The 25472-nt window shown below is 52.2% G+C and overlaps 8 protein-coding genes across 8 annotated transcripts; 4 read left to right on the top strand and 4 right to left on the bottom strand.

The window, feature by feature from the left end:
* Positions 1-3753: 3753 nt before the first annotated feature.
* Positions 3754-4923, top strand: VDAG_08648 (NADH-ubiquinone oxidoreductase 24 kDa subunit; the record flags this gene model as incomplete). Its single annotated transcript, XM_009652957.1, has 3 exons — positions 3754-3876; positions 4072-4362; positions 4540-4923. 3 exons carry the CDS (start codon positions 3754-3756, stop codon positions 4921-4923), a joined length of 798 nt encoding a protein of 265 aa, XP_009651252.1.
* A 290-nt stretch (positions 4924-5213) lies between these two features.
* VDAG_08647 (uncharacterized protein) lies at positions 5214-7499 on the bottom strand (the record flags this gene model as incomplete). The annotated part of the gene is made up of 1 exon (XM_009652956.1): positions 5214-7499. The coding sequence occupies exon 1, from the start codon at positions 7044-7046 to the stop codon at positions 5214-5216; it is 1833 nt and encodes a 610-aa protein (XP_009651251.1). The 5' UTR covers positions 7047-7499.
* A 1961-nt stretch (positions 7500-9460) lies between these two features.
* On the bottom strand, positions 9461-11218 carry VDAG_08646 (uncharacterized protein; the record flags this gene model as incomplete). The annotated part of the gene is made up of 1 exon (XM_009652955.1): positions 9461-11218. The coding sequence occupies one exon, from the start codon at positions 11216-11218 to the stop codon at positions 9461-9463; it is 1758 nt and encodes a 585-aa protein (XP_009651250.1).
* A 395-nt stretch (positions 11219-11613) lies between these two features.
* Positions 11614-12145, top strand: VDAG_08645 (uncharacterized protein; the record flags this gene model as incomplete). The annotated part of the gene is made up of 2 exons (XM_009652954.1): positions 11614-11749; positions 11883-12145. 2 exons carry the CDS (start codon positions 11614-11616, stop codon positions 12143-12145), a joined length of 399 nt encoding a protein of 132 aa, XP_009651249.1.
* Positions 12146-14373: 2228 nt separating this feature from the next.
* VDAG_08644 (C2H2 type zinc finger domain-containing protein) lies at positions 14374-17684 on the bottom strand (the record flags this gene model as incomplete). The annotated part of the gene is made up of 6 exons (XM_009652953.1): positions 14374-14831; positions 14883-15534; positions 15589-16491; positions 16549-16818; positions 16880-17571; positions 17634-17684. The coding sequence occupies 6 exons, from the start codon at positions 17682-17684 to the stop codon at positions 14739-14741; spliced, it is 2661 nt and encodes an 886-aa protein (XP_009651248.1). The 3' UTR covers positions 14374-14738.
* Positions 17685-20146: 2462 nt separating this feature from the next.
* Positions 20147-20917, top strand: VDAG_08643 (uncharacterized protein; the record flags this gene model as incomplete). Its single annotated transcript, XM_009652952.1, has 4 exons — positions 20147-20223; positions 20489-20594; positions 20739-20824; positions 20911-20917. The coding sequence occupies 4 exons, from the start codon at positions 20147-20149 to the stop codon at positions 20915-20917; spliced, it is 276 nt and encodes a 91-aa protein (XP_009651247.1).
* A 1361-nt stretch (positions 20918-22278) lies between these two features.
* Positions 22279-23185, bottom strand: VDAG_08642 (progesterone binding protein). The gene is made up of 4 exons (XM_009652951.1): positions 22889-23185; positions 22755-22789; positions 22635-22692; positions 22279-22548 (listed from the first exon to the last, which is right to left on the bottom strand). The coding sequence occupies exons 1-4, from the start codon at positions 22977-22979 to the stop codon at positions 22367-22369; spliced, it is 366 nt and encodes a 121-aa protein (XP_009651246.1). The 5' UTR covers positions 22980-23185; the 3' UTR covers positions 22279-22366.
* Positions 23186-23423: 238 nt separating this feature from the next.
* VDAG_08641 (TPR domain-containing protein) lies at positions 23424-25173 on the top strand (the record flags this gene model as incomplete). The annotated part of the gene is made up of 4 exons (XM_009652950.1): positions 23424-23776; positions 23835-24514; positions 24570-24674; positions 24770-25173. 4 exons carry the CDS (start codon positions 23424-23426, stop codon positions 25171-25173), a joined length of 1542 nt encoding a protein of 513 aa, XP_009651245.1.
* Between the last annotated feature and the right edge of the window lie 299 nt (positions 25174-25472).

Here is a 25472-nt window from a genome sequence, read left to right as displayed (position 1 = left end):
CCTTAATAGATAGGTTCGCTTATACTAACCTAGCTAGCCTAGATAAACTATAATTAGACTATATTATACTTAGGACGGATCCGGATAGGTAATCGTCTCCTAGCTAGCCTATTACTCTAATATATTAGCCCTAAAGCCTAAATCGTAGAACCCGAGACTAGATAGTAATATTATTATAGTATCCATAGACGATAGCTTTTATTATAGATAGGATAGTAAGACTAGACGCTTATTCTACTATAAAGGAAAATATTCGTAAACGGTACCCTAGAACGCTCCTAATTTAAAGGATAATTACCGAGGAACTATATTTAAATCGGATAAAGCTAATTTTAGTTCTCGTATAAAGTTATTATATTACCGATTATTAATATTTAAAAGCCTATCCTTTATTAAAAAGGTTTTAATTAATAATATTAATATCCGCGGATCTATTTTATTTAGATAATAATTATAATACCTAACCGATAATATAAACCGAGTACGCTCTTACCTACTATTTTAATTACTTATAGAGGATAGAGATATTAATAATAGAGAACGATCTCTAAGAAACTATCTAGGCTTATATACCTATAACCGAGCCGCTAATATCTAGCCCTAGGGGTCTTTCGACTTTAGGATCCCCTACTTAAGAGTATTAGAGATCCTAATAGAGATAATTAGCCTCCTAATATAGGGATTAGATAATATAAAGATAGACCTTATCCTATTTAACCTAGCTATCTCTAGTATATTAACCTAGGCCTATATTCTTTTAGACCTAAAATATAAAGTAGAATTACTAACTTATAACCCCTCTAATAGCCGCCTTACTATTAACTATAAAGTATTAACCGTTTCCCTAATTATATTCCTAGCCTATTACCTATACTTCTTTAAGCTATACGAACTTTATAGTATAGCTCTATTTATATACCTTTATAAGTTTATATATACTAGATATATAGAGGATCGATCTTACTTTACCTATAGAGTACTAAACGTAGAAGCTAAATAATTTAATTAAGGACGTATCCTAGAGCTATATTATTAGCTAAACCTAAACGAGGATAATTAGATACCTATTCTACTATCCTTAATACTTAGCTCCTATATCCTTAATACCTAGGCTCCTCCGGCCTTTACTATTAATAAAGACGAGGTCCGGGATATAGGACTAATACTAGTAATATAAACTCTAAGATTCCCTTACTACTTAAAGGGGTAGGATATTATAATAAAGGAGATTATATATCTAGAGATTATATATCTAGGATAGCTAGATAATATTTAATTTCGCTATCTTAATTTAGATATCTAGCCTAATACTCTATTAAATATTTAAGGTATAAGTACTTAATATATAGTAATCTTCTTAACCCTATATATAGAAATCCTTAAACTATTACGACCTTATTAATATATTATTAATACTTTATTTACTACTTCTATTTTAATAGCCTCTATTATATATAGACCTATAGCTAGTAACCTATATAAACTATTAATCGATTCCCTTTAAGTAAGAGATCTAATAAACGTTATAGATATATAAATAAGATTAATAACCTAGCTTCTAATATAAATAGCTCTTATAAAGACGTATAGAGGATTACTAGAAGCATTTAATTAAGGAATCCCTATTAATCGACTTAATATCGACTTAAGTAATATAATCTATTTTAGGGGATAATATCGTAGCTTAATAAGAAGTATATCTTAAGCTCTAAAAGAGGAGTTATACTTAGATAGAATACTATAAGTACTTAACTTCCTATTAGGAGATTAACTTACTTAGCTATACGACCTAATTATAATTATTCCCTATTATACCGGCTTAGACTTTATAGGTCTACTTCTAAGGTTTAAGTAATTAGCTAACCTAGCTAGTCTTAATAACCTTATTCCCCTAACTAGATAAGCTATATTAGATATCCTAGCGTAAGTCTAGCGTAATAACTATTAGGAAATCTTAGTAATTAAGGAGCTTTACTAATTCTTACCCGATAATATAATAGAATAGCTAGATAATATTATAAAGGTACTATACTCTTAGGTATTTATACTTATCCTATTATTAATAGGACTAGATATCCCTATATATATAATATTAACCTTATATATTACCGCTAATATCCTTATACGATTAAACCTATAGGACCTTAAGAGGGCTATATCCGGACTATACTATTTACTTAATAGTATCTATAGTAACTATTTAACTATATATATAGAGGATCCCTTACTAGCCTACGAAGGTAATAGGGTTTTATTCTATATAATCCGAGGCGAGGCTTAAAGAGTTATAGCTAACCCTATAATAAGATAGATCACTTAACTAGAATAACTACTTATAGAGCTTAGCCTACATTATTAATAGGATAGCTATAATAACTAGGAGGATAAGCTAGAGTTAGTACCTAGACTTAATATATTTCTATTATTATATATAATCCTATCCTTAGATAGTAACTTAGAGGCTTAGGCTTAAGCTTAACCCTATCCTTATAACCTATTAGCCCTCTATAACTAACCTAGCGATATCGGCTTAGTTAATTACTATAATTAATTACTTATCTCGATCATTTTATACTCTATAACTCTATAATCGTCTCTATAATATAATTACTTTTCTAATAGCTTAGTCTATTATTATAACTAATTCTTTATTACTATAATTCATTTCCTATAATACTATATTTAGTTCTACTTATATAACTATTTCTACGATAAGTCGGTCTATTATTATAATTAATTCTTTATTACTATAGATTCTTTACTACGATAGCTTACTTCTTATAATATAACGTCTAATTCTATAATACGACTATTTTCGACGACTTAGCCTATTATTATAACTAATTCTTCATTACTATTAGAACGTCTTCTACGACTAATTTCTTAATTTAGTAGTTCTTTAGTAGATAGCTATTATCGGCCTTATCTTAGCTACTAGAGACTACTATATAACCTATTATTACGATCGGTCTTCTCTCTATAATTAATCCTATATCTATACTTTCTTCTTTTTATTTAAGCTATTTTATATTATAATTATAGCTATTATCCTCTATCATCGACCTAGTTCCCTTAGGGGTCTATAAGGGTTATAGTTTAATTAATAGGATTCGACGCCTAATAATAGTTGCTAATACTAGCTTCTCTTCTTTCTTTTTACTTAGGATATATTTAGAAGACCGTATAACTAGAGAACTAAAGCTATCACCCTCTAGGTGATTGAATAGATATAAATAGGGTATTGCATATATAAAAAAAAAAATATAGGTAGTATTATATAGGTTAAGGCCGTGGGCGGCCTGGTGGAAGATGGTCACTTAGGAGAACGGGATAGGAAGTGTAATGCAACGGGGGTATTCATTTAACGAGGGTATGTAGTACTGAAGGGTCACTAGATATTCCTTTTCGTCTTCTACTATTTTAACTAATACAATTAACTTTGAACCCCTATTACTTATACGATCTCTGCTGACTTCTCGGCAATTCCTGTTGATTTCCATCTCTGCGAGTTCGTCTGGGACTAAAAGTCCATGACGTTATGTAATCCAAGAGTTGCACTAAATAATGCATATCGCGACCCTGCACTAATCTGTTGCATAACATTTCCACTGGGTTAGCCGATCGGTCCAATCAAACAGGTCCATATTCCAAGCAGCTTTCTGACGACTTTGAACGTCCAGTCTGTTCAGTGACGGCGACAGCTTCAACGAATCCCCCCTCCACCAATTGCCATTGAGCACCACAACCACAGCCATGGCGTCGAAACTCACCCCCTTCCTCTTCAGAACGGCCGCCCGGTCAACATGCCGCATCGCGAGGCCACAGATTCGCGCCATCAGCACGTCGACGGTCCGCCCGAGCAGCACCCTTCAAGTGGTACGTCTGGCTCCTAGATCCATCCTCGCCACGACATGCCACGGCACGGGAGCGACAGGTCAGGGTGCTTCGTCAATGGTTCATCGCCTAGGTGTGCACCATGCTATCAAGTCCTCCCGCGCCTCGGCCGCTGCCAACGTGTCCCCCCTCCCCCCCTTCCCGCGAAAGCCGCGCTGACCCGTCGTTCGCCCACAGCACCGCAACACGGCCGACAACAATGTCGAGATTCCCTTCAAGTTCACCCCGCAGAATGAGGCCGTCATCGCCGAGCTCCTCAAGCGCTACCCTCCCCAGTACAAGAAGGCCGCCGTCATGCCCGTCCTCGACCTTGGCCAGCGTCAGCACGGATTCACCTCGATCAGCGTCATGAACGAGGTGGCCCGCATCCTCGAGATGCCCCCGATGCGCGTCTACGAAGTCGCCTCCTTCTACACCATGTACAACCGCACGCCCGTCGGCAAATTCTTCATCCAGGCCTGCACAACGGTACGTCTTGCTTGTCCTCGACCTGTCTCCCACAACAGCCAGCGCGCTATCTCCGAGCCCCGTTCCACGTCCGAAGATGCTTCTTCTCCTTCCCCTTCCATGCCTGGAGATGTTTCCTCTCGTTTCCCCCTCCATCCTACGACGAAAAACTGACATGCGTTCTCTCCCCTCCTCTAGACCCCCTGCCAGCTCGGCGGCTGCGGCTCCGACGCCATCGTCAAGACGATCGAGGAGCACCTCGGCATCAAGCAGGGCGAGACGACGGCCGACGGCCTCTTCTCCTACCTCGAGGTCGAGTGCCTCGGCGCCTGCGTCAACGCGCCCATGGTCCAGATCAACGACGACTACTACGAGGACCTGACCCCCGAGACGACCCGGCAGCTCATCGATGCCCTCCGCGCCAGCGTCTCCATCGTCAACGGCGAGGCCACCGTCGACCACGCCAAGGTCCCCAAGCCCGGCCCCATCAACTCGGGCCGCCAGACGTGCGAGAACAGCGCCGGCCCCACGAACCTGACGAGCGAGCCCTGGGGCATCGAGACCACGAGGAGTGATCTGTAGGAGAAAGGCGCGCCAGCATTTGGTGAGACGCAGCCGTGTAGGTTGATGGATCGGAACGTGCGACAACTGGCGGGGGAGCGGAAGGGTCCCGGTTTTTAGGAATTGTACATAACCTAGGTCGAGACGAGAACTGCGTGGAAAATGCAATGCGTTTAGAATCCTTTTTTGTATTCAAATTTTTGTCCCGCAAATTGCTCGCTACTTGTCGTCCTTGATATCTTTTTTTTTTTTCCAACCTTTGATTCACCTCACCTGCAAGGGCCGAACCTCGGGTCAAGCATGTCTCGCACTCACTCGCCCAAACGCAAAATCCATCCGTCGGACATATGCCTCTTGCCAGACCCAACGCCGCCCCAGACCAAGATGCCCGACTCTTCCAGCTCGCCCATCGCCGCCGTGGCAATGTAGCCTCGCGGAAGCGGCTCACCATCGTCGTTGTCGTCATCATATGGACCCATCTGCAGTCTGTTCCATTTGCCCTCGCCTGTGGGTTTACCTAGAGCCTGCCACATGGCGTCCCGCACGCTCGCGGCCGTCATACCTAGAGGCGGCACCTGGAATGCCCACACGTCGTTGAAGAAAGACGTTGTGGTTCCTTCGCGGCCACGTTCCGCAACGCCGTCAGCAGCCTCGCCACCCACGAGCAAGAGGTACTCGCGACCCGCACCGCTCGTGACGGTCTCCAAACCGGCAAAACCTCGAGGCGCAGGCCATTCCTGGGCAGCAACTAGAGGAATTTCCGTCTCGCCACCGGATGCACCGGCGACGATGCTCTGCCAGCCGCCGCGAGCGCGGACGCAGACTTCACCACGTGAGTTGCCATCGTCAAACATCTCGACCTCCAGATGCACAAAGTCGAGCTGGCCGCCGATCGGGCCAGAGCCGTCATGGCCGCCGAAGCGGAAGAGGCGGCTCTTGCTGACGCACATGGCTGCCCCGGCGCGAGCAGGGCCAGGTGCGGCAGGAAGCTCAATCCAGATACGGGAGCGAACGTCAAAGGCCCATAGATCGCATGCACGCTTTTCCTCGCTGCTGGCAGCGTCGGGAGAGGCAATAGATGACGGCGCAACGATGCCGCCGTGGACAAAGAAGGTACCAAAGCCGTCGTAATCATCATCAGTTGCATGCAGGGCGACGTTGCCTACGATGGGAGCCTGAGGAGTGCCGACCTCGGCCGAGTCGCCCTGCGCCCAGGCCATCCAAGTCTGGTTGCGCTTTGGAGCCCGTGAAGCGAAATCGCGGGGGCGATCGGTGGCGGTCGCAGCATGGCCGTGACGCGGGGCCGGGGTTGGTGTCAGCGTCACACCCGGCGCAGGAGGCACAGGGTCGAGGAATGTCCAGGCATGTGTGCGAGTGTCAAAGACCCAAACACGACCGTGTTCGTTGAGCGGCTGGGAAGTGGAGGGGTTGCGGCCGCCGAAGAGGAAAATACGATGACCGAGCGTCGCCGTAGCGTGGCCGGCGCGAGGGCCGGGGACAAGCGGTAGTGAGGCGCTTGGGGGCAACGGCTCCTCGGGCTGCTTGCCCTTGGCCGAAGCGCTTGTGGTGGGAGTCACTTCATCCTGCTCCTCCTCCTCCTCCTCCTCATCGTCATCGTCGAAGGAGGGGTCCGCTCCCGTCGTGGGGGATGGGAGAGGCACATCGTCGAGGTCCTTTTCTTTGCCCTTGGCACTGCTGGGGGCATCCTCGGCTTGCTCTGCGGCAGCCAGCGGCTCAACGGCCGGGGCTATTGCCTCGGCGACCGTCTCCGGCTCGGCAGGCGACTCGGGGGGCGGAGTGTACGCCTTGGGAGGTGCAGCCTTGATAGTATAGTAATCGGCGCCAGCGCTGTTGTAGGGCAGGGTCACGACATGCATGTCGTTGGTAGCGGGGTGGCCGGGCTGGGTGTCGCCGCCAAAGATGTATGCCGTGCCATTGACGACATTGATGGAGTGGGAGGACAGCGGCAGCGGCGGGATATCGATCTTCTCCCAAGTGCCCTTCATAGGGGCAGGGCCCTTGGGCTTCTGGGTGGCGGGCGCATGAGTAGAGGTGGCATTCGGCAGAGTCATGGACGGGAGGTTCTGGGGGATGGATTGTAGCAGGTCGGTGGTGCGACGCTTGAGGGTTGCGAAGGATTCCATGATGGCGGCGGTCGAATGTCGGGTAAGGTACCTTGTGTGAGGAGATGATTGAGATGGACAATGGTGGCTGCAGAGAGGGGAGGAGAAGGGTGGAAATCGACTCGTGTCGAGCGAGGCGCCCTTCAAGCGTTGGCCGGCGGTTTGCTGACTGCTGGAGCTGGGGCGAAGCTGGGATGATGAGTGGTACCTGGCGTGGTAGGGTAAAGTAGGTACCTGCCGCAGGGAAGGTCCGGGGTTCTTATGACGTAGCAATTATGGATGCCAGTGGTGATGTTGCTGCTGTTTTTGCAAGATGTCGTGCCGTTGTGTTTGGATTTGCCGTAGCGAGGTGAGTGAGATGCACCATCAGGCCAAGCCTGGCTTCTTGAGAGTAGCGACGGCGCGCCATCTTGTCTGGCAGCGAACCTACCATGGCGATGGTCGTTGCTCACTCGTATCGCTGGTTGCGGGAGTGGGGAGGAGGAATGGGTCCAGGAAGAGGGAGGGGCGCCGTGCCATCATCAGTGTGGCTCAGCTGCGGCAGGGTACAGGTAGCTCGAGCTCTGTTTTTAGCTCGCTTGCTGCCAGGACGCGCTGGAGTCGAGCACTGGAGCCAGGTGCGAAGCAAGAACTTTCAGGGTCGTTCCTTGCTTGGCACCTTCGACATCGCAACTACTGGTGGGGCGGTCCCCAGCTTTTGTGCCGGCTGTGCCACGTGACTCTCCATCCCGAAAGCTCCCTTGTCTGCTTTTCGCCAGGTCTTGGCATGGCTTCTGCCTCGGGAGGTGCGCCTTCGTGAAATCTGGCTTGCTAAAGCAGAAGGTTTGTCGGAACTGAGCCGAGAACGATGTCCCATGCTGCTATTTGAATGACGACTTGATTGACGTCCTATCATGCGACATGATTGTGTCGGACTGTACAGCCCACGAGCTTCCTGCTTGCTTCACCGAATCCCCACGTAGCGAAGATTATCACGTCAGGCTGGCGACCCCTTCGTTCAACCTCAGTAGGCAGACAGCAGCTAGCAATGGTGAAGAAAGATCCCGGAGCGGAATGACTCCACTCCAGCCATGAAGCGCAGCTCGTGCTGAATGGATTGGCGCAATGCACATTGAGGTCTGATGACCTTCCTGTGAGATAGTACTGTGATACTGTCCTTCAAGCCCCCTCCTATTCCCGTTCAGGGAACGCCTTCAAGATGACTGCGACGTTGCTGTCATACCTTCCCTGTTGATGCGCGTCCCTGCCGACGTTGTGTTACCCGAAATCAGACGCTCCCTGCCCTTCTCAGGCTCTCACCGCATGTGGCTGCGGAAGCCGTCCAACCTTCACCTGCCTCACTCAGGCCCAGAAATAACACAATCTCACAACTTCACACAAATAGATCGAGAAGGCGGTACGCCGAGAAGGCTTTCGCCTAACATACCCAGGGTCGTCGATGGAGTAAGGGAGGTGATGATCACCGGTCACTCCAGTGGAGACCCGAACCGGCCCCACAGGCGCCGACCAGGAGCCCCGGGTCCGGACCTCCGTCTCAGCCCCAGGCCCCGGTAGGGGAACTACCAAGACAAATAGTTCAGCCTCCTATCACCCAAAAGAGAAACCTGCAGTCACCGGTCAACCAAACTATGATAAGGCGCCCAAAAAGACCACGCTCCATGGATGACCACCCTCTTTCTTGGCCCAGCAACATACACCCCCCACCCCCCTCCTTTCGCTCCTCTTGCTCTTCCAGAAGGGTTCTCCCCTGTCCCCTGGGGATTTTGCATCGCCGTCTTCCGCCATCCGAACCCCCCCGCTCCCACGCTCCAATCCTCTAGCCCTAATTTCGGCGCCCTCCAGCACATCAGACAGCGCCACTGACCAACGCCCCTCCATGACGCCGGGCACCCCACGTCGTCCTGGGAAGCCACCAATGACGCTGATCATCACGATTCACACTTAACAATCGCCGAACATTTCTTTCCTCTAGCTCCATGGCGCTCGTGGGCAGGCACGGAGAGTGTTGCTAATCTCGTCGGCTCGATTCGTGGCTCAGACGAGGGGACCAGCTGCCCAGGCCGGCAACTGGCGCGTGGCCAGTGCACCGAGACAGGTTGTGTGGCCAGTTTCAGAAGAATTCTCTTAATGATGATTGACACTGGGAAATGTAACGGACATGCCTGGTCTAAACATGTCTCTGTGACACTTTGTATTCTCTTGAAGGAAACACAGTAGCGTATATGAGGAGAAAGAACAGAAAGAAGAGAAAACAGCAAAAGCAGACCGCCCAACCATAAAAACATGAGAGAGAGAAATAGAGACAGACCCTCCTCACATAGCAGCCTCCGAAAGCATTAGGTATATCATACTGGCCCCCAAAAGGCCCATAAACCATATAATCGTGACCGGTAAACGCGCAAGACAAAGGCCGTCAAGGTACAATTCGTGTGTCATCAGTCTTCTTCGCCGTCGGCATCAACATCCTCCGCCGACTCCTCCTCATACCTGGCTGCTTGTGGACTGGATGATGAGTGGCCCTTCGCGCCTCTCTTCGCAATACCGCCGGCAGAGGCTGGCTGCCCCCGGAGGGGGTGCATCAGCTCCCACTCACCAGTGTCCGTCTTGCGCACGACGCCGACCCCGGGACTCGCCGCCCAATTGGTGAGGGTAGGATCCCCATCACCCCCGAATGAGAGCATCGGCTCACGGCCTTCAGAAGCCTTCTCAAGGTGCTTGGCGACGTGCTCCATGCGCTCGTCCCAGGCATTCGCCCCTGAGAACACCATGTCGCAGCCGGATGCGGGGCACTGCATGTGTGTTGGAAGTTCGCATCGTCGTCGCTCTGCTTCAGTCTGCATCTCGCGCAGACGATCGTCCCACTCAGGTGTCGGTTTTCTCAGGCGCAGAGCCTTGGCGATGGGAGGGGGGACATGCATGCGGCGCACATGCTGGGTGTAGAGGTCTTTGCGGTTAAAGATGGCACCACGAGGCAGCGGCGAAGGGGTATCGGTAGCAGGGGAACCCTGCTGAGAAGCGGAGGCCGGGTTGGTGCAGCTCTCGCATGCGTCTTGTTTGCAGTGCCAAAAGCTCAAGGCTAGATGCTGTGTGACAACGTGACGCTTCCACTCATTTTTACTGGGAAAGCTCGATGAACAGCCAGCAAAATTGAAAATGCAGACGAAGGGGCGGATATGTTTGCCTTTCATATGCTTCTGCAACGCCGCCTCGTCTCGGAACGGCCCCTGGGCGCAAGCCTCGCACGACAATACATGCTTCGTGGAATGAGGCGCCTCGTGGCTCGACTTTGACGGAACTGCACGTGGTAGAGCATGCACCTTGGAGCGCTTCCGCGCAGGTCGCGTGGCGACATACTGAGCCTTGTTTGCGTCACTGCGTGTCCGTTTCCTGGAAGGATGGGGTGTCCACTCCTTGTCCTCGTCCTCGTGTTTCATTATCATCTCCTCTGCCTCGAGCTCGGACTGATCGCGCTCCTCGTAGTCGGGGTCGGGGTAGGTAGGCTGCGAATGGGAATGCGCAACAAAAATCTCGTCCTTGACTTGCACTTCCATTTCTGATTGCGACCCGGCGCTACTGAAGCTAAGAGCCATGGAGCCATCGTATTCAGGGGCCTTTTCGTTCTCAAAGATATCCTGGGAGGGGTTGACTTCCAGTAGGCTGACATAGGGATTCTCTTGCGTCGGGACGATTCCTCTTAAGGTGTACAGGCGCGACTGTTGCGCATCCCAAGACGGTTGGAATTTGATGGCCTGCGAGAATGGAGATGTCGCTGACATGTCCGGGGGCGTGGAGGGCAGAACATCGATTTCGGTAGGTGGACTCAGGGAGTCGCTGCAAGAAGACGAGTGGTGCTGGGAAAAGGGAGAGCCATGGCGGCCCTGGGAGACGGGTGGAAGTGGATTCACATCATGCTGGGAATACGCGTAGTTGGCCTGGAACTGGCCGAGGGCAAAGAGAGAGGTTGACGGTCCGACCATGTATTGCTTGAGCTGATGGGTGTGTACACCTGGCCATGACACGGTTCCCAGATGAGCTGTCAGGCCTTGCTCAAGATTCGGATCGATTGGTGGTGGCATATCAAAGTTCAGGGCATCCTCGGTATGAGAGGCCTGATTCTGACCGTAATCCTGGTGTTCGGGGTAAAAGGGGCCCTGCGTGAGTCGCCTATCGAGATGGAATATGTGGTATGTCATGTTGTCTGGGTCGTCCAACAACGGGAGAGCACTGAAACAGGTGCTGCGTGGAAAGTAACACAGCGAGGAAGAGGCTGCAGAGTGTCGAGAGAACCAGATGTTGAGGGATGTTGCGCGGGAGAGGTAGGTGGCAGCTATCCCGTGCTATGATGCGAGTGAAACAGCATCAACCAGGCTCGGCGGAGAGAAGCAGGTGGGTTGCCGATGACGAAGAGGGATGAGGGTATCAAGAGGAGTGTTATAGTTTGTCGATAGACGGAACAGGAGGGTCACGGATGGCACTTTGCGCGACAGTGTCTGCCCTTTCGTATTAGTACTAAGAAGACGCTCGGCAGAGGAAGGGACGGGCACAGCAGAGGGAGCCAGAGGGGGCAGCATCTGCCCCCAGAACAAGCATGGGCACGAGAGAGCAGAGCCTCAATCTCAAGTCAAGGTACACTCCAGGGCTCACTGCACGCTCGAGGCGCTGGTGGAGTGGAGTGGTCCAGAAGTCGGCCTGGACGGGATGGATGGACGTGTCGCATCGTACAAGTAAGTACATACTTGGCTCTCGAGCCCTCGCCGACTCGGTAGCGGCCAGGGTCTGAAGGGGATGAGGCCTGGCATGCTGCCCCCTGGACATGATGCGGCAGGTCCCGAATTGGCATACTGACGGCATGGACAGGTAAATCCGAGCCACGGGGCGCGGCCCAGGCCTCTCTGCAGGAGGAGGGAGGACGAGGAGGAGGGGGGGTACGGTTGGTCGTCCAGGCAAGGAGGGGGGGAGTGGTCAAGGATGAGCTGGGGTTTGTCGATGTGACTTCTTCGGTGGCCGGTCCTCTCTGGCATGTTTTCCATTCAGTCGATCCCTACCTCGTTCAGTCCAGGTCGCCTCCCAGCTGGTCCACCTACCTTACCCAGACGCTGGGGCTGAACGGCATGGCATAGCATGGAGACATGCGGGAGGATGAAGCGCCCATGGAGCAAGACATGGCGCCAGCACCTTGGGCTGCACCTCGGGAGGCCTTGGCCGTCGTCCCCTGTGACGGAACAGCACGGGAACGCCTGCCATCATGAGGCAGAACGCAGAGAAAAAGGAAAAGGACATGGCGGAAAAGAAGCACTCTGCCCGTAGATCGAAGATCCGATGTCGTTTGGCCCATGGCGGTGAAGTAGATAAATCGCCAAAGGCGATCCGCACGCCGTTAAGGCGTCCAAGCCTAGAGGTGAGAGGCAGGCGAAGGCAGGCAGACTCGTTGCCTACCTGCCTTAAGGTACCTAGGGTACCTGCCTGCCTAGATACCTACCTAACTTAGAGAGTGTGTCGGTTGGCGCCTGTTGGCTGGGACTGACCCACATCGTTCATCGTTCATCGGTATCGGTCGAAACCTGCGAGCCCCTAACGTAAGGCCCAAGTCATCGGAACATGGGAGGATCCTGGGTGCAGCTGTTGGCAATACCTGCAGAGATGATTCGATGCGTATCTGCCCCATGTGCAAGACTTGGCCGTCGTACAAAGGTCCTTGGAGGACGGGAGGGAAAGGCGACGTATCGGGCCCGAATGGACGTCGACGGGACATGAGGAGCCCCACCGCGCGCGCTCTCGAGGTGCATCAGACCATCGTGCCATGCTACTGGGCTGCTGCATGGGGCTCCTCGAGTCGCCGGCTGTGTATCTCGCCCCATGTCCAGTGTGCAATAAGGTAGGTAGGCATCATGGGGGGCGGGGTGCCCTGAAGATTCGCTTGGGGTGACCTGGGCGTCCACTGGACTTTCTGCAACCAGCATACCTACTATCTTTGAGATAGGTATTCACAGCACTTGTTACCCACCTGTATATGCGTACAGAGAGTCTTGGGCACCTCCCCACCTCTCCGCACCCCTGTCACATCCCCCCCCCCCCCTTCTTCGCTGTCCTGCCATTCACTATCGTTCAGCACTGCTTGGCATATTGCCAAATTTCATGACCGAAGGCCTAATTAGGAAAATGCACTTGACGCAACTCGCTGGCCCAAACCCTGGACCCCCTCCCATGTAATTCCATACGCTCTGTGGTTGGGCCGGATGCGAGGCGCGTGCTCATGATAATCATTGCCCCCCCGCCCCCCCTGGTCGTTGGTGAGTGAGACCGGTCTGCAATTCGGAGTGAGTAACCACATCGAATTCTTGACACCCTCATTCGAATCCCCCTTCACCTCAGTGTGTCACGTAGGGTGGCTGTTTGGGGAGGTCCGCTGGCTCTCCACCTCCAAACCCAGCCACTCCAGCAAGACAGCTCTGTACCTTGAGGTGGGTGTTGGTGCTGTCCATCCTGTGGGCCTACTTACACTACCAACCCAGAAGAGGAGCGCCTGGGACCTCCTGCCACAACACTACGCCCCCGTCTTCGAGTTCAAGATCCTTCGAGGTCAGGCCCAACTTCATCCGAGACATGAGGCGTCTCCCCGGCGTCTATTTTCTTCCTTGGCCAAAAATTCCCGTCGGGAGGTGGAAGCGGCCTCCGATCCCATGGGACGCCGATGCGCAGCCCCCAGATGACGCCAAAGTCAGCCTTCAGCCTCCCTCCTCTCTACCGCCATGGGAGGCAGATTCTCCCCACGTGGAGGCAGACTTTCTGCTCCTCGTGGCGAAGCACATCGCGGTCCCAATATTGATACGGTTCCATCGCGATCTAACGTAGGAGACTGGATCTTCCGTCATCTGCTCGTGAACTCGACGTCTCATCCGAAACGTCCATTTCTGTGCAAACAACCATCAGCCAGCAAACAATGCCTAGGGAAGAGCCCTACTAGATGGGCATCCAGCTCGTCGGCTCGGGCAAGATCGCTCTAGGTGGCTGTCCGGGAGGCCTGTTTTCCCCGGTCGATGGCACCATTCATTTCCAGTCCACTCCCAGATGCCTGTCCTCGTCACCATCTGCAGCCGTGAGCACCTTGCGCCGCGATAAGACCATTTTCCTCTGTTTATTTGGTATATGCCACAGCGCTCTTTCCCCTGCTGACCCCTGCCCTCTCCCCCTGCTCGTCTTATGGCCCCCAATACCCATCCATATGGATTGTCGCGCATCTCCGAAACCCTAGGTCTGTGCCGCTCATGAGCATCTGCTCATCCATCCGCAACCTAGATTATGCCCTTGCGCCCCTAACATCACCAGATCTTGGAGATGCCAAAAGTTGCAAAGTAAGGTACAAATCCGGATTACCACAAGCATCAAGCGCCTATCGAATTCTTCACAACGCTGAAACAGGACGCGGCTGAGCACCTGACTGCCCCCTATCTTGCCCTTGAGCCATGCGAGCAAGGAACGGAACATCTGAGCGAGACACCAAGTGGTCACATGCAAGTGCAGCGAACAACAAGCTGGCCGTGAGCCAAGAAACATTGAGAGGCTGACGTCTCGACTCGTTGTACCCAAACAGCACATGACATATCACCATGCTTCCAAATCACTACATTCGGCAGCAGGTGCGTGGTGATTTTGCCGATGCTTATGGTTGGTTTCTGGATCACCCAGCCATATTTGTGATTTTCGCCGTTTGCTCTACGTCTCTACTGGGCAGTCGACACATCGAGAATGCGAACACGACACGCAAGCCCGGTTGAACCTGAAACTGGACTGCATGGTGCAATTGCACTAGATGAAATTAGTAGATATTCGCATTGGAGGGGTTCGATGTTAACCTACGCAAGTCCACATCGTCGCCAATCGTCCCCTTGGTCGTCTTGACTCTGGGCACTCACTGTCATCGTCTAACTTTCTCTTGCCAGGCAGGGTGGAATCAGACACGAGACGGCCATTCTTCGATGGAGATACCCGGGCAGTGGCCTGATGTTCAGGTGAAGACTTCGGTGTCTCCATCTTGTCAGAGCTCGGAGTAGAGCCAGATGCCGAGAGCTCGGTTTCCAGGTGTTTCCAATCCGATATGCTCCTCTTATCCGTGTTTCGGCCGCAAAAGTGGTCGTCAATGTGGTCGAACCGCTTTGTCGAAGGTTGCATTGCAGGGTGGCTTATCTCCATGATCTTCTCACAGAAGCCACACCAATATCGTAAACCACAATCTCGGCCAATGCGACAGCTGTGCAGTTCCGCCTCCAAAGCGCTCACATCTCGAAAGTTGTGTGTGCCCTGCAGATGTACCTTAAAGTCTTCGCGGCGAGGGAATACCTTGCCGCATATGGTTCCCACCCCTTTTGAGGCTCGCTCGTTACATTTCCAAACCTCAAGCTGAGTATGTTGACTGGTTTCGTGCCGTTTCCAATCGTTCTTGCTTCCGAAGCTCTTGTCACAATTCAGAAATGTACAGCCGTAGGGCTTGTCATGTCTTTTTATGTGCTTCCTAAAACCAAATCAATACTCAATACATGAGTCGTATGTGTTTGGGTCTGCTTACTTGAGATCACATCTTCTTTGGAAGCTCTTGTGACAACCAGGGCATGGATGCTGCGCATTGGCTTGCACCGTTGTGCGTGCCTTTATTGGTTCAATGCGAAATGGGTTGTGCCTCTCCCTCAAAAACTTCTCCAACAAGGCTTCAGGTACAGCTTGGAGGAACTCATTGATTTGCTGATCAGTCATAGTGATGTCTTGAGTAGATGTTGGTGAAATATTGTGAGCTCCGCCGGTGTCGATACCTTGCGACAGGAATGGAGGCGTCTTAATCACCTCAACAAGACTACCTGCACTTATGGCTTTTGGGTCATGTGAGACCTCCGAGTGATCGTTGCGACGCATGAGATTCTCCTGCTCATGCAAGTCTTCAGACGAAGAATCGGCATCTGCCTCGGAAGCAGACGTATCTGAAGGGTTGACTTGATCACTTCTGTCAGCTGTTGGGTTCTGTTCAATCTCCATGCTCGGATTCCGAAGATTGCCCCCCATCAGAGGATGGGGAGCAAGTGTCGTCTCTGGCGGAGTGGTAGCATCAGAAGTGTTCGAGTTCGAGTCCATTCCACACTGGGTCAAGTTTAGGTGCTTTCGGCAATTCATTCCTCTTTGTTGAGGATTTCCGCCCTGCATAATGCCCAATGGCAATTCACGAACCGCATGTCCTGTGTTTGGCTCTCCCAGACCAGAAAAGCCGTGGCTGGCTGGACTTGCAACAGAGATGTCCAACTCTGTTCGGGGGCCGGTGCTATCCACGACGAGGTGCGTCATCTCCAAGTCTTGAGACTGATGATTTGCCCACATGGATGGCGGCATTTCCTGGTCGTAGGGTGTGAAGCGGAAGCTTTCAATCGTTGAATCGGACGCATCCATGCCTTCCGTAAGGCTTCCGACATCTTGTTGTTGAGACCTGATTGAGTAAGAGTGTAAGTGACAGTGAATAAAAGAAATAAACGTAGCAACCTACGGAATTAAATATTGAGCGAGGTCATCATCGACTGCGCGAACACCATGAAGGCGTCTGAGGTGAGATCTGAAGTTGTCTGCCCTTGGCCAGATCTTTTTCTTGTTGTGGCACGGCGCCAAATGGCAACGATATCTGGGCCCGCCAGTATCCGTGTCACGATGAACGCTTCGTTTATGACGATCCAGATCATTGATTGTACTAAAGCCTTCCTCGCGAGAGCAACCGGAGACATCGCACTTGTGAGGCTTGCTATGCCTCTGCTTGTGTTTGCTAGCGACGATGTCAGTGACGAACGGACAATGCCCGTGGTTGGGGAGAGGGTCACAATTACTTCAGTTCCGACTTTGTCTTCAGATGGCTTCCACAGTCAGGGCATATGATCACTGTGCTATGGGCAGTCCCTCGAGTGCGCAGTGTTGACAGGCCACAGGTCTCGGTCATGTACGCATGGTTGTTGGCGGAATTGCCCGTGTACGATGGCGTCGACGACATGCCCGCGAAGGGATCAAAACCATCCATACGCCCAGTCAAACTCTGGGTCTCATGGCCCCGGTCGACATCTCCAAAGACGGAGGCGTTGGCGATACTCTGCTTGGTCCGGCGGCTCTCATAACCCGAGTCGGATGGAAGCTGTCCTGGAGGCAGGGTATCACATTCGGACGGGCCCGGACTGCGCCATTCTGAGTATCGGGGAGCAAAGGCATCACGCAACGCCGTGGGGCTGTTCTGATGTTGCCCTTGGCCGGCCCGGTGATCAGGGACGATGATGCCTAGGGGCACCCAAGGACTGTCATCGGCGGTGGCATCATAAAACTTCAAGATATTCCAAGGCTTCGGAATGCCACGAAGAGGGGCGTCGCCGCCACCTGGCGTAAGGTTAACGTCGGTGAGAACATCCTGGCCAGGCAGATGAAAGGGCTGCGGACGCGAGGAATCCATCCCCACTACCCTAGTCAGGCGGTACGGTGGACCAAGTTGCGATGGGGAGGGGAAGAGATCCCGGGGCTGAGCCCCAATGAAGGACTAAGAAGAGTTGTCAGGATTTCATGGTCTTGTTATGCGACGCAGAAGGGGATGGGGCGTACTGGGAGACTGTCACGGTCATGGGTGGCATAGGACCCCGAGGCCTTCGACATGATTTCCAGGGACAGCGATTATCAGTGACAGTGGGGGGTGGGGCGGCAAGGCAACGTTGAAGGCTGACTTTGTGACGGGAGTGGCGAGACTGGCGAAGTCACTTTCGAGGCGCGGCGCGCCTTGGGGTGTCGGATCTAGTTGTGAATGCTGCCGCAAACAGAATCACATTGATGACATGGTGCGAGCATAGGCAAGAAGCAAAGCTTTGAGCGAGGTTGGTCCAAGGACGTGCTCTGGAGGCTCTGAACTGACGGAGTGGCTCGGTGAGAGCAAGTGAAAGAACGGGCCGTCTGAAAGCGAAGCTGGGGTGGGGAGGGAGGACAGAGGGATTATCGAGGTGAGGCGCAGGAATAGGGAGCAAGGAGGCTCATCAGTCGTGAGGCGAATGGGACAGGCAGAACAGCCAGGAGGAACCGTCAAGCCTCTGTCTGCCTCTTTGGATCAGAGTCTGGGATTGAAATGTAAAGAGGAAGAGCATCCCCACGTAGATAGATCGGTACGTTGATGGATGAAATGGTGAAATGAGGCGTCTCCCTCCCGACGACATCGGCGCAGTGATGATGATGTGAAGCAAGTGTACCCGACCACATAACAATACCGCGTGGGCATGCAAGTTGAAACGGAAAGTGCAAATGCAAGTGCGAACAGTCTCGGTCCATCACCTCATGGTGCGAGAGTGGGCAGGATTCGCTCGGGCAGATGCAACCTCGAGGTGTGGTGGTGTTTGGCAAAGAGGGGGGGTCCAGGCGGGTGACAACTTCCTGTGATCGAACCCCCCAATCGTATCGCCGTCCAACAAGGAATTATGAGGCAACCACAATGGCTTTTGGTGAGGAGCGGTTGCCTTCCCTCGCTAGTCCGCCCTGGGCATTCAAATGCAGCTCTTGCTTGTCCAGGACTCCCGAGCTGGTTTCGCAGGAAGTCTGAACTCTCGGTGAGGCATCTGTTCAATGGAGGAGCCAATCAGAGAGACGAAATGGGTTTAGGCAGCCACTGTGGATCCTGGCTGAAGAAGGCAAACAGAGTGGGTGGATGAGCCGCGGTGCGAACCGTCGTCTCCTGTCCGCGCCCTTGGTGTCCGCTCAACGAAACTGGGCGAGAACAAGAAATTGCAGTCACGCGTGTTCACCCTTCTTCCACACCCCTCCTGCGCGACCTGAGACGGCTAAGACGGGCACCTGATGTCATGGCATGCGGTGGACCTCTTGTAATACCCACGGCGAAGCTGCGAGCTGTCCTCCGAGCCCCTCCTCAGGTTCAGCACCAAGTCTCAATGACGGCGCCTCAAGTCACTGATGTAGTCTGTCAGAGGCTCACATCCACATCGCAGTGCGTCTAGACTGTTCTTGTTTGACCAATTTCGTTCTCAGCGGCTTCTTCTCCCGACTGTGTACTCACCTCTGGAGGTCACTCGCTGGCCAGTCTTCTATAGCTACCGAGCCATGTGGCCTTGTACGACGTCGTCCCACTTGCTGCTGTCTCTGTGCCTCACAGTGCAACTTGAAGGCCATGATCTTGTCTGGCAGATACTTCTGCAGGATAACTCGACAAACTGTGTTTGTTTGTTCGCCAACTAGTCACAATCAACCCATTTAAAGGAAGAAGTCCGCGCAAGCAATACAAGACTGTCATCGTGCTCTTCATCAAGCCCACGCCAGGCTCTTTGGTCGCTAATCATTTCCCAGGACATGTCGCATGAGGAGCAGTCTCCGTGAAGACCTATCTTTTGCAGAGCGCAGTCGACCACGCACACGGCACTTTGCATGTGCACATGGGTTGATCATCTCTTCCCGATTTTGGTGAGGCACAGGGATCTTCCTAAACGCGAGTGCGACGTAAAGATCAAATCAAATTCCTTGCTCTGTGCCATCCTTCTCAAGCCTTTACTATCCCCTGCCTGGGTCCTGGCTGGCGTTTCTCCTGGCTTCTATGCTCACGGTGTCAGCGGACCGCTTCGTCCGCGAATGTGTTGTTTCCCCCTGCGTCTTATCTCTACGCTAGCAGTCTTCCTTTTCGAAATGTCTGTTGCCTCTTGAACGACTTCACCAGGGTCCCAGAGCAGCAAGTTATGCAAACGCTTGGTTTGATTAGCTCCATATTTTCCTGTTCTGACCTGCCTGGCGAACCTCGTGCTTCAACAATGGCCTGGTGATGGGCGGAAAACGCAGCCACCTTCTACTCATGTCTGCCTGTCAAGGTAAAACGAGCTAGGATGTGATGGATGATGTCTTGAACAGTCGCTATCCGGCCCAAAAACTGGCGTTGATCTCATGACGATAACGCTTGTAAACATAGATCCATTGCAAGAGGCTGCTCGCTCTAACCCCATGTGCGATGGTCCCTGGCTCCCCTAAGACTCGATACATATAAGCAAACGGCCGTTGTCTTGGCCTCGTCAGTACATTGATGCATTGATCGAGACTCAGGGACTTGCTGTGATGTGTTATTTGGTTGATCGAGCATGGTTCCAGTCCTGAACATCGAGAGCTGCAGCAGGACCGCGGCGCCACAGTCTTTCGAATTGACCTCCTTTACATTGTACGTGGTAATCTCGTCTGGTGTGACCCAGAATATCATGTTGACAATCTCAAGCCCCTGTTTCACCGTACTTCGCGGGTAAAGATATCAAGTCTCCCCAGTCACCCGTCCGTTACTGGTGCCAGATCGAGGTTTCTAGGCCTGGCAGACGCAGCAAAACACATCAGGCCTTTGCAGTCCGTCTTGGAAGATGTGATGTGTCAACACCCGAGGTCAAGTGCGTTGTTAAATTCGGACAGACACGCTTTCTGCGGGCCTTGAAGAGATATGCGTGCGGTGGGAACCGACAGAGGCGAACATCCAACGAGGTCTATGCAAATTTTACCAGGTCTGATCGCACACTGTACTTCGAAATCCGCGGCGAAGATATGGTACTCTGTGGCTCGAACGCAGTTCACAGGACGGAGAGAAGTCAACGATCTCGCACGGCGGGGTTGGGATATGTGGCGATAAAAGGAGCCACAGGGGCCTCACGCAATGACGGGCAATTTGGACCTCTACCCCATCGATTCCAGGTCCCAGTAAAAATCCACAAGATTCTATTCTTCCGAACACAGCAACTATCGCAGACTCGGGCGAGTCCTGACGATCCTAAGACGAAGTAAGTTGAGCTGCAAGAGGGAGGCGTAATCCTTCTGAACTTCATCCTTCCAAAACATTTCACCAGCTGACACTCCATGAATGTAGGGAATAAGTCCACTATACTGGCAAGCTACGATGTGCGATTGGGAAGAGTTCCTATTTACCTGTAGCCACTCCATCGTGAAGCTCAAGTCATACTGCCACTTCGCCCGCAACGACCCCCACCACCAGTGCTTCAGCGTCAAGGTTCTTCGACACTCGTGGCGGCAAGGTGTGCCGTGTGAGAAATGCCTTCTGTCCTGGGCGCCCCGTGAGAGACGCGAATACTCCCGCCACCGACTCATCCGAATCCCGGAAATAGAGGAGCAGACATGAGCCTGTTGGTAGGCTGTCTACACCGTCAGAGACGCTGGAGGTATGCCACTTGGGTAATTATGTGGGAAATTCGAAATTGTGGTAACACCAACGCCTCAATCAGCGGCCAGTAGGGTGAAGTTGAGTTGAGACTGCCTTCAGAAGGGGGCTGATTGTTACTTTGCTCTCGTTGCATATGAGACGCTACATCGAACGTCAAGTTTGGCCGAGCCCCAGACGTAGTGAACATGGTTGACCGAGTTGTCGGTGGTAGAGCGGCTGTGAGAGTTTTGGTCCGACGGTCGGGAAATGCTGTGAGATATGCCTCTGTTGCGTGTAGGATGTGGAGGATACCATCAAGTGAATTCTAGTACATCGCCTTTTGAGGACTCCGTGACATGTGTCCCCTTCTTCGGCGACGTCACCCAATGCACCATGGCCAGTCCGGCTTTATCGTAACCACCGAGCCACGTCCTCAAGCACAAGTCTGGAATATGCCAGTCACAGCCATGTCGTAGCATCGGCCTCACACTCGGTCAGGGTGTCAATCGAAGCGTGAACACAATGTTGACGAGTATCAGATTCCCCGATTGAGCGCCGCACGTTGGCCCGCTGTGCAACATGACCATGCAGAATCCCGGTTGCACAGCTACTTGATATCGAGGATGGAACAACGATGCAGTAGTTGACTCTTTTCGAAACGGTGTTCGACATAGTTTTGCACAAACAAGCGCACACTGTCCTAGTCTTCCCTGAAGCAGAATGTAGAATATTGAACTGTATTGACAGCGCATCTTCTGCAGACCGTTGCCATCAAACAACTGTTTGACTGCTGCGAGCCCAATAAGGGCCAGCCTGCATGAAGATTCAGTATATTGGCCCGGAGCTTGTGCAAAGATGTGCTCACTTGGAGGGATGCTGATACCAACCCGATGGCTGCGTGCATCTCCAGAAGTTGTCGGGATGGACTGCCGCAAACTCCATACCGCGCTCTAAACGGTAAGCAGCTGCCGAGTTACGTAGTCGATGCAGGTTCAAACGGCCCAGACGGGGTCCTGCAACCCAGCCAGGGTTCATGATACGGTGATTTGGCGCGCACAACGATGTGGTGGCAGAGTTCGCAATAGAGTTTCATCTATTTAATATGAGCGTGCTGCTACTCACATCACACCACACATTCTGCATGACAGACGGCCAGGATTCTCTATCACTCCTTGTTAGTTGCTCCAACAACATAGCCCACAACGTTGTAGCGCTTCGAAAAGTACGTGTTCCAGTCATCTAGCGTCGACTTCTCCTTGTCGTCCAGGTCGTGCCACTCGGGCCTGACATCCTCAGCCTTGGTCGAAGTCTTCCCCAGGGCGCGAGAAGCATCCTTTCCGGCGAAGACTGAAAGTGACAATCGTCAGAATGAGGCACCGTCAAGAGGGAAAGAGCAGAAGACCGGATCGCCAAGTGAAGAGGCGGGTACTTGCCATTGTAAGAACCCCCCTGCTGGTAGGCCTTGTTTCCGGTCACGTCGTAGACTTTGCCCTGCGTCATGTCAGAAGGAAACATAGAAGGAAACATCGCAATGCGTCGTGAATGTAATGAACCTTGATGGCGACGTAGCACTTTCCACCATCAACTCCTGCGACATGCGTTAGTCCGCGATGAGATGATGAGTCTGGCGTAGCACCATGGCTTGGAAATTGTCGCCGATGAGACCGACTAAACTCGCCAGACTTACCGTTTGCCGCGGCAAGCTCCTCCAGGGTGATCGGGTCATCCTTGGGAGGGGCAAGGGTGACTGGCACCTTGGGCTCGAATCTGCCGGCCATCTTGAAGAACGCTGGTCAAGGTCGGGGCTGAGGCTTGTGTGACGAGCTGAGAAGGGGCTTCTGCCTCTGAAAATGCGAAGTTCCAAGAGCGCCAACCTCTACTCTGAGAAGGCCAAGCGAGAATGAGCTCAAACAATAGGATTTGAGGCAAGATATCTAGGTAAAGTAGAGTGCAATGAAGTGCATCACCAGGATGAAATCCCCGCCAATTCAGTGCGCAATCGAAGGCGATTGATTCATGGCGGGGCATTGTTGCGCCTGTGAACCTCGGACAAACGACGCTCGGTTGATTCGCCAGAGCAGAGGCTCCGGCCCCACTGTAGCTCTGACGTCTCGAACATTAGTTTTGAGCTTCCGTCCATATCGCGTCGTGCATTGTCAAGGATTCCTTCAAGCCATCAATTCCCACGATAATCTGGCGCTCGATCCAAGCGCAGCGCCACCATGTCGGCCAGCATCATCAGATCAATACAGACTTTGAACAGGTTAGCCATACGGAGTTCTTCTGCTTCAACACCTGGACTCTGCTTGATCACCCGGTCGCGACCCATTGCCCGACTCGGAGCATCTGGTACCATTATCGACAAATTGCAGAGGCGCCATCAGACCACGTCGGACAGACCTCAAGATGCAAGGAAAGCCGTAAAACGAAGCGCTCCTCCGCCTCCGCCTCCTGGGCTGATGCAGTTCCTGCGCCGAGCACTGACATTTCGCGGCCTATTCTCCTCTCTCACCCCCAACGGTCTCAAGATCCTGTATCGACAGAGCCCCATTGAGCTCGTGGCAGCTTTAGCTATGTGAGTGCATCAGTCGATGTTGGTTTTCAAGGAGACTCACCAACGTCATTGTCGCCAGTCTTGCCGGCCTGCTAGGCATATCAGCATACATCATTAAAGTATGCATCGAATACTTTTACGCACGCCAGTTCACCAAATATCCTGCGCCGATCGCAAAGTCTCTACGAAGAGCCCTATACTACACCAATATGAGCCCGGACCCGCAATTGGCCAAGAAGTGGTATAAGAAGGCTCTGGAGCAGTGCGATGAACTGGGTCTTGATCCATACTCTGACGATGTGCTGGGCATCAGGATCCAGACAGCGGCGTGGCTCGAGAAAATTGGCAACTACCAAGGAGCTATCACTGTCTTGGAAAGCATAATGAAGGACTGCACAAAATGGGTGGGCGCAATGGAGACGGGTATCGCAGACGGAACCATCGACAAGTCAGGCGTAACGCCCCCGAGCCAGGCCACACAAGGAGATGGCGAGCAAGGAACCCAAGAAGAGGAGGAAGAAAAGCCAGAAAACCTATGGCACAAGCGTAACAGGTTGCTGGCCAAGGCTGTCGGCACCAGCACCAAGCTGGGGGAGCTCTACGCCGACAACCATGTTAACGACTCGGAGAATGCTCACGCTCGTCTGACATGGGCTGTGGAGACCGCTCTTTCGGAGTCCAGGCGGCGGTCAGCTGAGGGGGTCAAGCCTGAGGAGGGCAAATGGCTAACCCCTGAAGAGTTTGGTGGGGTCATGGAGTGTGAGCAGCTCATCGTGTTGTCAACTCATAAACCATCTGCTAACATGAAGTCTAGCGCTGGCGCAACACTACGAGGCAAGGGACCAATTCCACCTTGCTGTACCGCTTTTGTTCCAGGCCCTACGCCTGTGCCAGAGCCCATGTCACCGTCCAACCATCAGTATGTGAACACCTCCTTGACTGGTTGACATCAACCAGCCTCAAACTATTGGATGAATGTTATTTCCAGGCGAAGCCTTACTGATCACGATATAGTGAATAATCTTGCAGTCTCCTTCGCACAACACCCAGTTCTGAGCACTCCGCATGCCATCCCGGATGCGCCGGCTACTTCGGATGCCCTCAGCAGCCCCGGCATGCCGACTACGCGGGATGGACTGCTTGAAGCGGCCTGGAACTGGGCCAAGAACGCCAGGCGGCATGCCAAGGATGTTGAATCCAGCGAGCGAACTCCAGAGTGTGATGAGGCCTGCGCTGTGGCGCTGTCGAACATGGCAGACATCGCCTCACTGCGAGGCAACGCCACAGAGGCCGCTCGTTGGTTCCAGGAATGCATCGACTTCAGCAAGAAGATTGGTTTCCAAGAAGGCGTCGCTCAGGCGGAAGCTCGCTTACAAACACTCAAGACTGCCAACCAGATGCGAAGCCCGACAACTTGAATGTACCGATGAGACATCCCCCGACATCTCCATTGCTGCACCAAAGGCTTGAACAACTAGGAGCAAGATATTCCACTGCAGATCGTCATGATCTAGAGCCGCAACTTGAAAAAGATGCCAGTCTCCGTTTCCGACACATGTCCGAGTTGAGGCCTCTCTTCCCAAAGCTGTGCGAGCCACAGATCGGAGCTTTGCGGCCATTTTCTCGCTCACGTAGAGTACAGGATCGAATAGCATCCTGTGCTGGGGATGACATTTGGGAAAGGGAGGGGTGTGCCAAATAGGAAGTGCAGCAACAC

The sequence above is a fragment of the Verticillium dahliae genome, genomic scaffold (assembly GCF_000150675.1).
Source record: "Verticillium dahliae VdLs.17 supercont1.21 genomic scaffold, whole genome shotgun sequence".
NCBI lineage: Eukaryota > Fungi > Ascomycota > Sordariomycetes > Glomerellales > Plectosphaerellaceae > Verticillium > Verticillium dahliae.
Note: the sequence above shows the minus strand (reverse complement) of the source record. Positions and strands in the feature narration are given on the sequence as shown.